An 18104-nucleotide genomic window follows, 5' to 3' on the forward strand; every position below is an offset into this window, starting at 1 on the left:
GTCATTCCACTTTACTTACCTCACTTTTAGATATCTAATCTCTGTCATTGTTGTAATATTGAATCATTATATATAGGGATTTGCCTTAATGTTATCTTTTAATCATATACTGATCACTTCTATTACTATTTTAGATGCACCTGGACCTCCAATCAACCCAAGAATTACAGATACAACAAAGACTTCTGCAACATTCTTCTGGGGGAAACCACTTGAAGATGGTGGGCTTGAAGTCACAGGGTACTTTGTTGAGCATAAAAAAGATGGAGAAGAGGAATGGTTCAAGGACACACCAACTGCTCCACTGAGAATTACAGAATTTGTTGTTCCTAACTTGAAAGTGGGAGCAAAATACCACTTCAGAGTCAGTGCAATGAATGCAGAGGGAGTTGGTGAACCAGCTCAAACTGAAGAACTGGTTGAAATTATTGAACGTGAAGAAGAGCCAGACCTTGAACTGGATGTTGAGCTGAGAAGAACCCTTGTTGTCAGGGCGGGATGTTCCATCCGCATATTTGTGCCCATTAAAGGTCGCCCAGCTCCTGAAGTAGCTTGGACGAAGGGTGAAGACACACCACTCAAAGGACGTGCTAACATTGACAGCACAGAGTCATACACTATGCTTGTCATCCCAGACTGCACAAGAAATGATGCAGGAAGATACAACTTGATCCTTACGAATGCTGCAGGAGAGAAGACTGCTCATGTCAATGTGAGAGTTCTGGATTCACCTGGACCACCAATTAATCTGAAGCCAAAGCACATTGACAAAGAGAGCATCACTCTTCAATGGGAACTGCCGCTTATCGATGGTGGTTCAAAGATAACAAATTATATAATTGAAAAGAGAGAGTCAACACGCAAAGCATATTCCACCATAATATCAGTGTGTCCAAATAGCACAGTTAGAATTCCTGATCTAGCAGAAGGGTCAGAATATTACTTCAGAGTGTCGGCTGAAAATGAGTACGGAATTGGCGAGTCGGTTGAGACTACAGATCCAATTCGAGCATCTCAAGCACCAACACCCCCTGAGAGCGTTTATGCTACAGATGTCACCAAGACCTCTGTCAGTCTTGCATGGACAAAGCCAAAACATGACGGTGGTAGTAGAGTTACTGGATATGTCCTTGAAGCTCAAAAGAAGGGAGGAGACCAGTGGTCCCATGTGACAACTGTCAAGACAATGGACTTCATAGTGAAGAACCTGAATGAAAATGAACAGTATATATTCCGTGTCATGGCTGTAAACCACTCTGGAAGAAGTGGTCCTTGTGACAGCAAGCCTGTTACTATCAAGGAAACAATAACAATGCCAGAATTTGACCTGCGTGGAATATGCCAGAAAATTGTCATTGCCAGGGCAGGAGATGAGATTAAAGTTGAGATACCAGTTATGGGACGTCCAAAACCAACTGTTTCATGGACGAAAGATGGTCAGCACCTCAAGATAACCCCAAGAATAATCACTGAACGTACTGCAACCACAAGTATCCTGAATATAACAGAATGCATAAGGAGTGACACAGGACATTATGGCATGACAGGGAAGAACATAGTTGGCTCAGTGACAGATACCATCATAGTAAAAGTGCACGATGTCCCTGGACCTCCAAAGGGACCAATAAAAATAGATGAAATCTCCCGTACCTATGCTGTCATCTCTTGGGGAACGCCTGAGAATGATGGAGGTGTACCAATCAACAATTACATTGTTGAATTAAGGGAAACTACAGGAACGTCATGGATAGAATTGACATCATCGGTAATCCGTACAATATTTAAAGCTACTCGTCTGAAGACTGGTGCGGAATACCAGTTCAGAGTCAAAGCTAAAAACAGATATGGTGCTGGTCAACCAATCATCTCAGAGTCAGTGGTTGCTGCATATCCATTCAAACCCCCTGGGCCACCTAGTACTCCAAAGGTTGTGGCCTTTACCAAAGACACAATGACAATTGGCTGGAATGAACCTGTTTATGATGGTGGAAGTGAAGTCATTGGATATCACATTGAGAGGAAAGAGAGAAGCAGCATCCTTTGGCAAAAGATCAGCAAATCTACGGTGAAAGATAATCAATTCAAATCAAGTGGACTGGAAGATGGAGTTGCATATGAATTCCGCGTCACTGCTGAAAACATGGCGGGAATTGGTAAACCAAGCAAGGCTTCAGAAGCAATGCTAGCCCTTGATCCAGTGGATCCACCAGGTCAACCAGAGCCAATCTTTGTTTCCAAGAATATAGTAACAATTCAATGGACAAAGCCTGAATATGATGGTGGGTTCAAGATTACTGGCTACGTAGTGGAAAAGAGAGACTTACCAGCTGGTCGTTGGATGAGGGCCAACTTCACAAACATCATTGAGACCACTTTCACTGTAAGTGGGTTAACTCAGAATGAGGCCTATGAATTCCGTGTACTTGCCAAAAATGCAGCTGGTTCAGTGAGTGAACCATCTGAGCCATCGGATCCCATCACCTGCACAGATGATATTGTGGAACCACGAATCATGGTTGATGCCAAATTCAAGGATGTGATTCTACTGAAAGCAGGGGAAAACTTCAAACTTGAGGCAGATGTTGCAGGCCAACCACTACCATCCATGGTGTGGACCAAGGGTGGAAAGGACATTGAAAATACGATGAAATTGACAATTAAAATGACTGACTTAACAACAACTCTGATTAACAAAGACTCGTTAAGAAGAGATGGAGGTGAATTTGTTCTGACTGCCACAAATGTTGGAGGGTTTGCCAAGCATATCTTTAATGTCAAAGTCCTTGACAGGCCAGGTCCACCTGGAGGACCCCTGGTGGTGTCAGATATCACATCTGACAACTGTATTTTGGAATGGGCTCCACCCGCAGATGATGGTGGTGCAGAGATTGACCATTACGTGATTGAAAAGCGTGAATCAAGCAGGCTTGCATGGACAAATTCGGCCTCAGGCTTAACTGATACCCAATTTAAGGTGAACAAGTTACTCAAAGGAAATGAGTACATATTCAGAGTAATGGCAGTCAACAAATATGGAGTCGGAGAGCCTCTAGAATCTGCTCCAACTATTGCAAACAATCCATGGGTGCCAGCAGATCCTCCAAAGGATCCTGAAGTAACAATAATCACTAAGGATTCAATGATTCTTATGTGGAAGGCTCCTGAGTATGATGGTGGAACTCCAATCACAAACTATAATATTGAAAGGAAAGACAAGATTGGTCTTCGCTGGGTAAAATGCAACAAGAAGAAAGTAAAAGACTTGCAGTTCAAGGTAACTGGGCTTCTAGTAACACATGAATATGAATTCAGAATTCTTGCAGAGAATGCAGCTGGATTAAGCTTACCAAGCAATTCAAGTCCTTTCTACAAGGCTACTGACACCCTCTACGAACCAGGCCCTCCAGGAAACCCAAGAGTCGTGGACACAAACAAGTCGTCCATTACGATTGCATGGAACAAGCCAAATTATGATGGTGGTTCTGAAATCACAGGATACATTGTGGAGACCTGCATTCCTGGGGAGGAGGAATGGACAATTGTTACTCCGCCAGGAGGACTAATGGGTACATCGTTTACCCTTATGAACTTAGAGGAGGACAAAGAGTACATGATTCAAGTTTCTGCCGTAAACAGTGAGGGTATTGGAGAGGAAGCAACTATTCCTGGCACACCGAGAGCTCAAGACAGGCTGCTTCCACCGGAATTTGACCTGGATGCAGATCTAAAGAAGGCTGTGAATATCAGAGCCTGTAACACATTGAGACTTTTTGTACCTATCAGAGGAAGACCATCACCCGAGGCAAAATGGACCAAAGAAGATGGTGAACCTATTACGAGAGCAACCATTGAAAGCACAACTTCTTACACATCACTGGTGGTGGAAAATGTCAACCGATTTGACAGTGGCAAGTATGTGCTCACAATAGAAAACAGTTCTGGATCCAATACAGCTGCTGTGAATGTCAGAGTGCTAGATACCCCAGGTGCCCCGCAAAATCTCAAGATCAACAGCGTCACTAAAGAATCTGTCACTCTTATCTGGGATGCTCCAGTAAATGACGGTGGAGCAAAGATTAAGAACTACATTGTTGAAAAACGTGAATCAACAAGGAAAGCATATGCCACTGTAAATTCTAACTGTCATAAGAACACCTGGAAAGTTGACCAGCTGCAGGAGGGGTGTAACTACTACTTCAGAGTTTTAGCTGAAAATGAATATGGAATTGGCCTACCAATTGAAACCCGTGAATCAGTTAAAGTTTCTGAAAAACCACAGCCTCCTGCCAAAATCACCCTCGCCGATGTTACCAAGACTAGTGCCACCCTGTCTTGGGAGAAACCAGAGCATGACGGAGGAAGTAGAGTGGTATGCTATGTTATTGAGATGCTGAGCAAAGGTGCCGAGAAATGGGTCCAGTCTTCCATTGTCAAAACATTAGAAGCAGTTGTCCCTGGACTGACACCAGGTGAAGAGTACATGTTCCGTGTAGCAGCAAGAAATGAAAAAGGAACAAGTGATCCACGACAAATTGGTGTGCCAGTGATTGCTAAAGATCTTGTGATTGTCCCATCAGCTAAAATGTTGTTCAACACATTCAGTGTTCTAGCAGGAGAGGATTTGACAGTACAGATTCCGTTTATTGCTCGTCCCCGAGCAACTATTTCATTCATAAAGGACAATCTACCTATGAAGCGTACCACCAGAGTTAACTTTGGAGGATCAGATAAACTGATCAATCTTCAAATCAAAGAGGCATGCAGAGAAGATGTTGGTCAGTACCGAATCATACTCGCAAACACCGCTGGGGATACATCTTTATACATCTCAGTAGTTGTTCTTGACAAACCTGGACCACCAAAGGGCCCAATTAAAGTTGAGGCTGTTACCACTGACAGTGTGCTTTTCTCCTGGACTCCTCCAGAGTATGATGGTGGTGCAACAATCAACAGCTACCTTGTAGAAAAGAGAGACACGTCCACACAAACTTGGTTGGTCGTGTCTCCAAATCATGCAAGAACAACGATTAAAGCTTCGAGGCTGAAAAACGGTTCAGAGTACCAGTTCAGGGTGACAGCTCAGAACAGGTATGGAAAGGGCCCATCTCTGACCTCAGGGTCTGTTGTTGCTGAGTATCCATTCAAATTACCAGGCCCTCCAGGAACACCATCTGTACAGTCTTCCACAAAGGATAGCATGGTAGTTGTGTGGAATGAGCCTGTTAATGATGGTGGAAGCACTGTGCTGGGATATCATCTTGAGCGCAAAGAGAGAAACAGTATTCTCTGGGTGAAGCTCAATAAGTCTCTCATCCAGGATACATCTTACAAGACCACTGGTCTGGAACCAGGACAGGAATATGAATTCAGAGTTTACGCTGAAAACATTGTGGGAATTGGAAAAGTTAGCAAACTTTCCGAAGGTCACATTTCTAGGGATCCTTGCGATCCTCCTGGAGATCCTGAGGCTACTAAGATAACAAAGGATTCTGTAACAATCACATGGACAAAGCCAGAGTATGATGGTGGTGCCAATGTCACCGGCTATATTGTAGAGAAGAAAGAGTTGCCAGAGGGCCGCTGGAACAAAACCAACTTCACAAATATCATTGAAACCGAGTATGTGGCAACCAGCCTTGTGGAGAACCAGAAATATGAGTTCCGTGTTATTGCAAGAAACGCAGCAGGTGTTTTCAGCCTTCCCTCATACAGCACTGGACCAATTACTGCTAAAGATGAAATCGACCCTCCACGTATTAGCATTGACCCACAGTTCACACAAACTGTTTATGTTAATGCTGGAGATGGCTTCAAAATCGATGCCGATGTTCATGGTAGTCCAATACCCGAAATCCTCTGGATGAAGAGTGGCCACGAGGCACCCCTTGCAAACACTATCACCAGAGACATAAAAAATACAGACAGCACCACTTTGTTGACTGTCAAAGAGGCTAAACTTGAAGATGGAGGCAAGTACACTTTACTTCTAAAAAATCCAGGAGGCGAGAAGTCAGTGAAGATCAATGTGGTTGTTCTGGATAAACCTGGGGCACCACAAGGTCCTATCTCTGTCACTGGCATCACAAATGATCAATGTTGCCTTGCTTGGAAATCCCCACTCTATGATGGCGGCAGTAAAATCACTCATTACATTGTAGAAAGAAGGGAGACAAGCAGATTAATTTGGACTGTTGTTGATAATAAGTGTGAGTCAAATTATCTGAAGGTTACAAAACTCTTGGAGGGAAATGAGTACATTTTCAAAGTCCAGGCAGTAAACAAATTTGGACTTAGTACGGGTCTGGAATCAATTGCTGTGACTGTCAAAGACCCATTCGTTCCCCCAGATTCACCAAGTAGGTTGGAGGTTTCCGATGTCAAAAAGGATTCAATGGTGATTACCTGGGAGGCTCCTGGATATGATGGTGGCAGTAATATTATTGGATACATTATTGAGAAGCACGATAAGGAGGGTGTGAGATGGACCAGATGCAATAGGAAGACAGTTACTGACTTAACCTACAAAGTCACCGGACTTATGGAAAGTCATATTTATGAATTTAGAGTTCTGGCTGAGAATGTCTCTGGAGTTGGAGAGCCAAGCTCCCCAACAGTTTTCTATAAGGCTTTGGATCCAATCTTCAGACCAGGTGCACCAATTAATCCTAAAGTAACTGACATAAGCAAAACTTCAGTTTTCCTGTCATGGGGAAAACCTATATATGACGGAGGATGTGAGATTCAAGGATACATTGTGGAGAAATGCGAAGTGCCATCTCCTGCATCTCTCACTAAGCAACCCATCGTTGTGGAACCGGCCACTAAGGCACCAGCTGCTGAGGGAGAGGAAGCACCCGCTGAAAAAGGAGCAGCTGAGGCAACACCTGCTGAGGCAACACCCGCCGAAGCAGCACCTGCACCTGCAGACGCAGCACCTTCCAAGGCAGAACCCGCAGAAAAAGGAAGTGCAGAAGGAGCTACAGAGGAAGAACCTGCTGAGGTGTGGACAATCTGTACTCCACCAAGTGGCATCAAACAAACAAGATTTGAAGTTAGAAAATTGGAGGAAATGCATTTGTACAAGTTCAGAGTTTGTGCTGTCAACAAGCTTGGTGTTGGAGACCATTCAGATGTCTCTGGAATCATTCTTGTCGAGGAGAGGATTGAGGAACCAGATCTGGACATTGACCCAGACCTGAGAAAGCTTGTGAACATTAAGGCTGGATGTTCCCTCAGACTGTTCATACCTATCAGAGGGCGACCTCAACCTGAAGTCAAATGGGGAAAGGATGAAGGTCCTATTAAGGAGAATGCACAAGTTGAAGTGACAAGTAGTTACACGTCCCTTGTGATTGATAATGTCAACAGATTTGACAGTGGAAAATACACTGTTTCTGCAGAGAACGCCAGTGGTGAAAAATCTGCTTTAATTACCGTTAGAGTTCTTGACACACCTAGTGCCCCAGTCAACCTCAAAGTGAAAGATATCACTGGTGAATCAGTGACACTTACATGGGATGCCCCTGTGTTGGATGGAGGAGCTAAAATCAGAAACTATATTGTTGAGAAGCGGGAAAGCACCAGGAAAGCCTATGCAGCTGTGGTGACAAACTGCCACAAATTATCATACAAGGTTGAGAACCTTCAAGAGGGTTGCAATTATTATTTCCGAGTCCTTGCTGAAAACGAACATGGTGTTGGCTTGCCTACAGCAACCGTTGATCCCATCAAAGCCTCAGAAGTACCCCAAATCCCACGAAAACTGAGTGTTGTTGACCAAACCAAGACAAGCATCTCTCTTGCCTGGGAGAAGCCTGAGCATGATGGTGGAAGTAGAATCATTCATTACCTGCTAGAGATACAACTTAAAGGCTCTGAGAAATGGTCAGGTGTTGCAACTGTCAGAGCAATGGAGTCTGTTGTCAACAATCTAAATCCGGGTGAAGAATATATTTTCAGAGTGTTTGCTATCAATGACAAAGGAAAGAGTGACCCAAGAGAACTTGCACTTCCAGTGACAGCAAAGGACCTTGTTATCGAGCCTGATGTTAGACCTGCATTTAGCAATTACAGTGTTCGGGTTGGTAAAGACTTCAAGGTTGAAATCCCGATAGCAGGACGTCCTAAACCAGCAGTTAAATGGACAAAGGATGGATCAATCCTACTCCACACCTCAAGGGTTAAAATCACTAACACACCAGATAGCACAACTCTAAGTATCACAGAGGCTACAGGAGAAGATGGCGGAATGTATGGCATTAATGTTACTAATGTAGTTGGGGAAAAGAACGCAACAATTGAAATCATTGCTCTTGATAAACCTGGCCCACCAAGTGGACCTGTAAAGTTTGATGAAGTTACTATTAACACTGCAACTATTTCTTGGGGTCCACCAAAGCATTCTGGTGGCTGCCAGATTTCAAATTACATTGTTCAGAAAAGAGACACAACCACCACAACTTGGGAGAATGTTGCTGCCTCCGTGGCAAGAACTACGCTCAAGGTGCAAAGGCTGAAAACTGGGGCTGAATATCAATTCAGAATCATTGCTCAAAATCGATATGGCAAGAGTTACGGTTTGGACTCACATCCTTTGACTATAAAGTACCCTTACAAAGAACCTGGCCCACCCGGCACTCCATTCATTGCATCTCTCTCCAAGGAATATATGGTTGTGGAGTGGCATGAACCAGTCGCAGATGGAGGTAGTTCTGTTCTAGGCTATCACCTTGAAAGAAAAGAGAGAAACAGCATCCTCTGGACTAAGCTTAACAAATCACTCGTTAAAGACACCATTTACAAAACCGGTCCCTTAGAGGAGGCTGTTGAATATGAATTCAGAGTTTATGCTGAAAATATTGTTGGTATTGGCAGATGCAGCAAAATCTCAGAGGGTTGTGTTGCACGTGATCCTTGTGATCCTCCTGGCACCCCAGAGGCTATCATTGTAAACAAAGAGTCCATCACCATTGAATGGACAAAGCCAGAATATGATGGAGGAAGTGTGATTACTGGTTATGTTGTTGAGAAACGTGACCTTCCAGAGGGACGCTGGATGAAGGCAAACTTTACCAACGTTATTGAGACCAGGTTTACTGCTACTGGACTAACTGCTGATGCACAGTATGACTTCAGAGTCATTGCTAAGAATGCAGTTGGAACATTCAGCAAGCCATCTTATAACAGTGGACCTATAACAGCAAACGATGAGGTGGAAGCGCCAAGATATTCTATTGATCCTGCGTTCACCAAAACGATCATTATCAATGCAGGAGACACATTCAAACTTGATGCTGATGTACATGGAAAGCCAGTACCCACAATCCAGTGGTTCAAGGATGATGTGGAAATTGAAAAGAATACAATGAGATTGGAGGTCAAAAATACAGAAAGCGTCGCAATGATAGTTGTGAAGGATTCTGTCAGAGTTGACGGTGGAAATTACAAACTTGTCCTGACAAATGTTGCTGGATCAGAGTCAGTTCCATTCAAGGTGAATGTACTAGACAGACCAGGACCACCTGTAGGTTCCCTCCATGTCACTGGAGTCGCTTGTGACAAATGTACTCTGTCATGGCGTGCTCCACTACATGATGGAGGCAGCAACATCACACACTACCTCATTGAGAGGCGTGAAACCAGTCGTCTTGCTTGGACTATGGTTTCTAACAGCTGTGAGACCACAGTGTATAAAGTAACTAGTCTCCTGGAGGGCAATGAGTATATTTTCCGTGTCATGGCTATCAACAGTTATGGCATTGGTGAACATGTGGAGTCTTCAGCAGTAATAATGAAAAATCCATTTGTTGTCCCTGGTGCACCACATGTTAATGATGTAACGAACATTGCCCGGGATTCCATGACTGTCTGCTATTCTGCACCAGAGACTGATGGGGGAAGTAACATTACTACTTACATCATTGAGAAGAAAGACAGAGCTGGAGTTAAATGGACCAAATGCAACAGGCAAAAGGTCACAGACCTATCTTTCAGAGTAACAGGTCTGACATCAGATCATGAATATGAGTTTAGAGTATCTGCTGAAAATGCAGCTGGTGTTGGTGAGCCAAGTCTACCAACATCATACTTTAAGGCCAGTGATCCCAAGTACAAACCTGGGGCACCCACACATGCACATGTGATTGATACCACAAAGAGCTCAATCACAGTCGCATGGGGAAAGCCTCTCAATGATGGTGGCAGTCCTATCCAGGGATACATTGTAGAGATTTGCAAAGCTGAGGAGGAGGAATGGACAATGTGCACACCACCAACAGGCCTGCGGGTCAATAAATTTGAAATCACAAAACTTACTGAGGGTCAGGAATATCACATCCAGGTCTGTGCTATCAATAAACTGGGTGTTGGTGAACTAGCTGCTGTATCTGGAACATCTAAACCAGAGGAGAAGGTAGAGGATCCAGAAATTCAACTGGACTCGGAATTGAGGAAAGGAATTGTGGTGCGTGCTGGAGGATCTGTGAGAATCAATGTACCATTCAAAGGCAGACCAACGCCAGAGATTAAGTGGTGTAAGCTGAAGAAGGTTGAAGAAGTGGAAGAAGAACAAGAATTGCAAGAGAAAGCAGTGGTTGATAAAGGTCTCAACTATACTCAGCTTTCCATTGACTCTTGTGACAGAAGTGATTCTGGAAAGTACAATGTGACTGTGAAGAACAGCAGTGGTACCGTTTCTGAATTTGTAACTGTGAAAGTGCTAGATACACCAGGTGCCCCTCTGAATCTCAAACTGACAGAGATCAAGAAAGACTCCATAACTCTTGTTTGGGATGCCCCTCTTACTGATGGTGGAGCGAAAATCAAGAATTATGTTGTTGACAAACGTGAATCAATCAGGAAAGCTTTTGCAAATGTAACAACCAAGGTCAACAAAACAACCTACAAGGTTGAAAACCTTGTTGAGGGGGCTATGTATTACTTCAGAGTTATGGCTGAGAACGAATATGGAGTTGGATCGTCGACTGAAACAAAGCTTGCAACAAAGGCCTCTGAGGTGCCTCTTCCAGTCGGAAAGATCTTCTTGACTGATGTTACTAAAGTCAGCGCGTCGTTCAGATGGGAAAAACCAGAGCATGATGGTGGAAGCAGAATTACTGGTTACCTAGTTGAGATGCAGCAAAAGGGAGGGGACAAATGGGGTGTTGCAACATCCACAAAGGGTGATTGTCATGGCACAGTCACTGGACTTACTGCTGGACAGGAGTATCTGATCCGTATCGTAGCTTACAATGAGAAGGGAAAGAGTGAGCCTAAAGCACTGGCTATGCCAGTTGTTGCTAATGACATGACTATTGAACCAAGCTTAAAACTCATGTTCAACACCTACACTGTAAAAGCTGGTGACGATCTGATAGTAGAAATCCCAGTGTTTGGTAGGCCGAAACCCCAAATTGTTTGGAAGAAAGAGGGTCTGCCATTGAAAATGACAACAAGAGTGAATGTGATAAACACAGCAACAACTGCTACCATTAAAATTACTGAGGCATGTAAGGATGACTTTGGAAAGTATACCATTATGGCAACTAACACAGCTGGCTTATTCTCTGAAGACATAGGAATCACAATCCTTGACAAACCTGGTCCTCCAACCGGACCCATTAAAGTCCTTGAAGTAAGCAATAACTCTGTCAGTCTTTCATGGGGAGCCCCGGAGTACACAGGCGGATGTCAAGTAAAGCATTACAATGTGGAAAGACGAGATACAACACAAACAGCATGGCAAAGTGTGAATGCACAGCTAGCTAGAACAGCTATCAAAATAACCAAGCTGAAAACTGGCGCAGAGTACTGTTTCAGAATCTGTGCTGAGAATAGATATGGAAAGGGCGCTCCTTTGGACACAAAATCAATTGTGGTGCAATATCCATACAAATCCCCAGGACCACCTGGAACTCCATACATCAAATCTGCAACAAAGGATCAAATGATTATTGAATGGAATGAGCCAGTCAATGATGGTGGTAGTACGGTTATTGGATACCATCTTGAATCTAAAGAAAGAACCAGCATTATGTGGACGAAACTCAACAAAGCCCTCATCGCTGATACCTCTTTCAAGATATGTAATCTTGAGGAGGACATTGGATATGAATACAGGGTCTATGCTGAAAACATTGTTGGCATTGGCAGAGCATCCAAAATATCAGAATCATTCGTTGCTCGAGATCCAGTTGATCTACCAGGTACCCCTGAGGCTACTGTTATCTCCAAGAATCACATTGTGATTCAATGGACTAAGCCACTGTATGATGGAGGCAGTAAGATCACTGGATATATTGTGGAGCGGAGAGATCTAGCCAACATTGAGGGTCGCTGGATGAGAGCCAACTTCACAAATGTAATTGAGACAGAATTTGCCATCTCTGGCTTGACAGAAAATGAAAAATATGAGTTCAGAGTGATTGCAAGAAATGCCGCTGGTATTTTCAGTGAGCCTTCTGACAGCACTGGACCCATTACTGCCACAGATGAGATTGAAGCACCAAGAGCCTCAATGGATCCTAAATACAAGGATGTCATTGTTGTTAATGCTGGGGACAACTTAGTTTTGGATGCTGACATCTATGGCAAACCCGCTCCTGAGGTCTTATGGTTGAAGGAAGGAAAGCAAATGGACAAAGCTCTTCGAATTGAAGTGAAAACTACACAGAAACGTGCAGCTATGCATATCAAGGACTGCACAAGGTTAGATAGTGGAAACTATGACCTCAGTCTCACCAATATCGGTGGGGTAAAGACAATCCCAATCACTGTGAAGGTCCTTGATAAACCAGGTGCACCCACTGGACCACTGAGAGTCACTGGACTGACTGCCGACAGATGCTTCCTATCTTGGACTGATCCCTCTCTGGATGGTGGTGCAGCTATAAGTCACTATATTCTGGAAAAGAGAGAGACCAGTCGGTTATCCTGGACTGTGGTTAACGCAAATATTCAAGCTACAAATTTCAAAGTGATCAACCTACTGGAATTGAATGAATATATCTTCAGGGTTAGGGCTGTGAACAAATATGGCATTGGTGATCCTTTGGAGTGTGAGGCAGTAACTGCACGCAATCCATACAAGCCTCCAAGTGCACCCGGAACACCTGAAGCAAGTAAAATAACAAAGGATTCTATGGTCCTATCATGGTCAAAGCCAGAGAACAATGGTGGAGCAGAAATCGACTGCTACCATCTTGAGAAACGTGACAAGGATGGTGTAAGGTGGACCAAATGCAACCGGCAGCCATTGACTGATCTACACTTCAAAGTCACTGGGCTTTTGGATGGTCATTTCTATGAATATCGTGTTTCTGCAGAGAATGAAGCTGGAGTGGGAGATCTGAGCGAACTCTCCCTGTTCTACAGAGCATGCAATGCTACAACAGCACCTGGACCACCACACCATCCTAAGGTGACAGATCACACCAGCTCGACTGTGTCCTTGACTTGGGGCAAACCCGCTTCTGACGGTGGAGCATACATCAAAGGGTACATTGTTGAAATGAGAGAGGTGACAGATGAGGAGAGGAAAGCAATGGAAGAGGAAAAGAAAAGGAAAGAAGCAGCAGCAGCAGAAGAAGAGTATTCGGAAGAAGAGGAGGAAGTGGAAACTGCAGCAGTAGAAGAGGTGAAAGAACCTCCTAAGGAGTATGAATGGACCATATGTACACCTCCAACTGGCATCCAGGCGACACACCTCACTATTAAGGACTTGAAGGCAGGACTAGAATACAAATTCCGCGTCTGTGCTATCAATTCAGAGGGAGTTGGTGAGCCTGCAGATATACATGGCACTGTGATTGCTGCAGAAAGAGTTGAGGCACCAGAGATTGAACTGGATGCCAACCTCAGGAAGGTTGTCTCTGTCCGTGCAGGTGGATCTCTGCGTCTGTTTGTCACAATCAGAGGAAGACCTGAACCTGAAGTTAAATGGGCAAAGTTGGACGGCGAGCTGACAGAACGTGTCATGATAGAATCCACAAGCTCATATACTATGCTTGTAATTGACAATGTAAACCGATTCGACAGTGGCAAATACACATTGAACCTTGAGAATAACACTGGTGAAAAATCTGCACTTATCAACGTCAGAGTGTTGGACACACCAAGTGCTCCACAGGCCTTTGCAGTCAAAGATATCAAAAAAGATTCTGTAAATCTTGTTTGGGAAACACCACTCACAGACGGTGGATCAAAAATAACCAATTACATTGTGGAGAAGCGAGAATCCACCAGAAAGGCGTACACTGCCGTGACAACTAACTGCTTATCTAATTCCTTCAAGATTGATGAGTTGCCAGAGGGATGCATTTTCTACTTCCGTGTATGTGCTGTAAATGAGTATGGCATTGGGTTGATGGCTGAAACCAAAAACCCAATTAAAGTTTCTGAAGTGCCTATGCCACCACGAAATGTCAGAGTTACAGATCTCACGAAAAACAGTGTATCACTTGCCTGGGAAAAGCCAACTCATGATGGTGGAAGCAAAGTAATGTGCTACAACGTTGAGGTGCAAGGTAAGGATGACAAGGGTACCCAGAAGTGGAATCCTTCATGCACAGTCAAAATCCTGGAAACAACTATTGCAAACCTAGTAGCAGGTGACGCATATTCATTCAGAGTCATTGCAATCAACGAGAAGGGAAAGAGTGTACCAAAGGAACTTGGTCTACCTGTGACAACAAAAGATATTGCTATTGAACCCTCAATTGAGGTGTTATTCAACACTTACAGTGTGAAGGCTGGAGGTGATCTTACAGTTGAAATCCCAGTTAGGGGCCGACCTAAACCTGTTATTGCATGGAAACATCATGGCCTTCCTTTGAAGCAAACAAGCTCATTGACAATTCTGAATACCAAGACCTCATCCAAAATTATTATAAAGGAGGCGGGCAGAGAACATGTCGGAAAATATGAAATCACTGCCGCAAACCCAGGTGGATTGAAAATAGCAGAGATTGGAATTATTGTCCTTGACAAACCTGGTCCACCAACTGCTATCAAACCAACTGCTGTAACTTCAGACAGTATTTCATTGTCATGGGCTCCACCAGAGTATGATGGTGGTTGCTGCATCAACAACTACATTGTAGAGAAGAGAGATACAAACGCAACAGATTGGCAAATGGTCTCAGCAAATGTTGCAACAACAGCAATTAAAGCCTCCCGATTGACAAAGGGTGCTGAATACCAGTTCCGTATCTATGCTGTAAATCGTTATGGAAAGAGTCAACATACAGATTCCCGTGGAATTACAGCCCAGTATAACTTCAAGCTACCTGGCCCACCATCGACTCCTAAAGTGGTACATGCAACCAAGATTTACATGCTTGTCACATGGAATGAGCCAGTCAACGACGGAGGCAGCACAGTTCTTGGATATCATTTGGAGCGAAAGGAGAGAACCAGCATCATCTGGAACAAGATGAACAGAGGTCTCATCAAAGATACAGAATACAAAGTGACTGGCATTGAAGAGGGCATGGGGTATGAATACCGCGTTTACGCTGAAAACATTGCTGGAATTGGAAAATGCAGCAAAGCTAGTGAAGCTGTTTCTGCAAGAGATCCATGCGATCCCCCTGGCGAGCCAACAGTGACAGCTATCACAAGAACATCGGTATCCCTCGCTTGGACGAAGCCAGAGTACGATGGTGGAGCCAAGGTTACTGGTTACATTATTGAACGCAGAGATCTCCCAGAAGGCCGCTGGATGAGGTGTAACTTCACCAACGTGGTGGAAACCTACTATGACGTCACAGGCCTTACCAAGGACCAGCAGTATGACTTCCGTGTCATTGCAAAGAATGCTGCTGGATGTTTCAGTGACCCATCTGATTCCACTGGTTCAATCACAGTCAAGGATGATGTGGATCCACCACGTATCATGATGGACGTGAAGTACAGAGCTGTTGTAGTTGTGAAAGCTGGAGATGTTCTTAAAATCAATGCAGATATCGCTGGTCGTCCACTGCCAGTAGCATCATGGAAAAAAGATGGCAAAGAGATCGAGCTCAGGGCCAGAATTCAGATTCTTGCAACAGATACCAGCACCTCAGTAATTGTGAAGGACTGCATAAGGCGTGATTCTGGACAATATACTTTGACTCTGCAAAATGTTGCCGGAACAGTATCTACACCAGTGGACGTTGTGATCCTGGATAAGCCAGGACCTCCCGCTGGCCCCCTGGCAACTACAGGCATTACAGCAGAAGATGTCACCTTAGCATGGGGTCCTCCTCAAGAAGCAGGCGGCGCAGATATCACACACTATGTTGTTGAGAAACGTGAAACAAGCCGTCTTGCTTGGACAGTGGTGAATGCAGATCTGAACAAGACACATTTCAAGGTCACAAATCTCCTCAAGGGTAATGAATACATCTTCAGGGTCATGGCCGTCAATAAGTATGGACTTGGCGAAACCCTTGAGAGTGAGGTCGTCAGAGTGGCTGATCCATTCACAAAACCATCTGCTCCCACAAATTGTGAGATCACGGAGGTATCCAGTGAGGAGATGAAACTTGTCTGGCAGAAACCTGTTTCAGATGGAGGCAGTGAAATTACTGGATATGTAATTGAAAGGCGCGACACGGCAGGTATACTCTGGGTCCGTGTGAACAGAGAGCTTGTGACTGAATTGACAACCATAGCAACTAAACTACGAAAAGGATATGAATATGTGTTCCGTGTGTTTGCTGAAAACGCTGCTGGTTTGAGTCCTCCAAGTGAAGCATGCCCATCATTTAGGGCTGAAGATGAACAGGTCGAGCCAGACCCACCAAGTAAACCAAAGGTTGTTGATTCAACCAAGAGTTCAATCTCCATCATTTGGAACAAGCCACTAGAAGATGGTGGAGCTCCAATCCTTGGATACTGTGTGGAGTATAAGAAACTTAAGGACGAGGAATGGACAGTGGCCATTCAGAACATAAAGAGCATGGAGTTCACCGTCTCTGGACTTACAGCAGATGAAGAATATGAGTTTGCTGTTAAGGCAATAAACAAGATTGGTGAAAGCGAGCAAAGTCCAATTTCTGAGCCTATCGCAGCAATGGATAGAACTGTGGAGCCTATGTTTGATGTTGACATAGAAATGCGCAAGACATTGATTGTCAAGCATGGCAACTCATTCACTCTGACTGTACCTTATAAGGGAAAACCTGCACCATCAGTAGAATGGAGCAAGGAGGAAGTAGACCTCAAGGCAAGAGCAACCATTGAAACAAATCACAGCTGCACTTCACTAACAATTGAAACGGCAACAAGAAATGACTCTGGGCAGTACAATGTAACATTAGAGAATGGCATTGGAGACCCAGTAACATTACCAATAGTTGTAAAGGTTCTTGACTCTCCTGGACCACCACTTAATGTAGTTGTTAAGGATGTCACCAAAGACACTGCTACCGTTACATGGGCAGCTCCAGAAAATGATGGAGGTGATGCTGTGAAGGCCTACCATGTTGAGAAACGTGAAGCCAGCAAAAAGGCATGGGTGGGTGTGACCAACAACTGCCACGCGTTGTCCTACAAAGTGGAAGATTTACAAGAGGGAGCCTTCTATTACTTCAGAGTCATGGGAGAAAACGAATTTGGAGTGGGTGTTGCTGCTATCCCCAAGAATGGAACAAAGATTACAGGTTTGACATTTCTTTACTTTGTATGTTATTTTGCTGTTTGATACTTGCATGAAGAAATTACCCCATACAATCTTGTTTGTTTATAACTTTTGTTCTTATTATTTGCAGAAAAACCAAGTCCACCTCAAAAGCTTGGGGCTATTGCAGTAACCAAGGACAGTGTTACAATCGGATGGATTAGACCAGAACACGATGGTGGAAGCAGAGTAACTCAGTACTTCATTGAAGCACTTGAGAAAGGACAACCCAAATGGTCGAAGGTTACTCTTGTGAACACAACTTCCTTCCAAATAAAAAACTTGAAGGAAAATGCTGAATACTTCTTTAGAGTTAGTGCTCAGAATCATGCTGGACTTGGCGAACCCAAAGAGATGATCGTTCCTGTTGTAGTGAAAGATCAACTGGGTAGGTTTTCAACTCACCTCTTCTAATTTAGAATTTTTCATTATATAAATATTG

General features: G+C 44.0%; 1 protein-coding gene across 1 annotated transcript in view; it reads left to right on the forward strand.

Moving 5' to 3' along the window:
* The window catches only part of ttn.1 (titin, tandem duplicate 1), a 176751-nt gene that overhangs the window by 117935 nt on the left and 40712 nt on the right, over positions 1–18104 (forward strand). The window contains exons 196-197 of the mRNA XM_042306496.1: positions 135–17645; positions 17754–18050. Of these exons, the coding sequence (XP_042162430.1) occupies positions 135–17645; positions 17754–18050 (17808 nt within the window). The remainder of the gene's footprint in view (positions 1–134; positions 17646–17753; positions 18051–18104) is intronic.

Source organism: Oncorhynchus tshawytscha, linkage group LG26 (genome assembly GCF_018296145.1).
Source record: "Oncorhynchus tshawytscha isolate Ot180627B linkage group LG26, Otsh_v2.0, whole genome shotgun sequence".
NCBI lineage: Eukaryota > Metazoa > Chordata > Actinopteri > Salmoniformes > Salmonidae > Oncorhynchus > Oncorhynchus tshawytscha.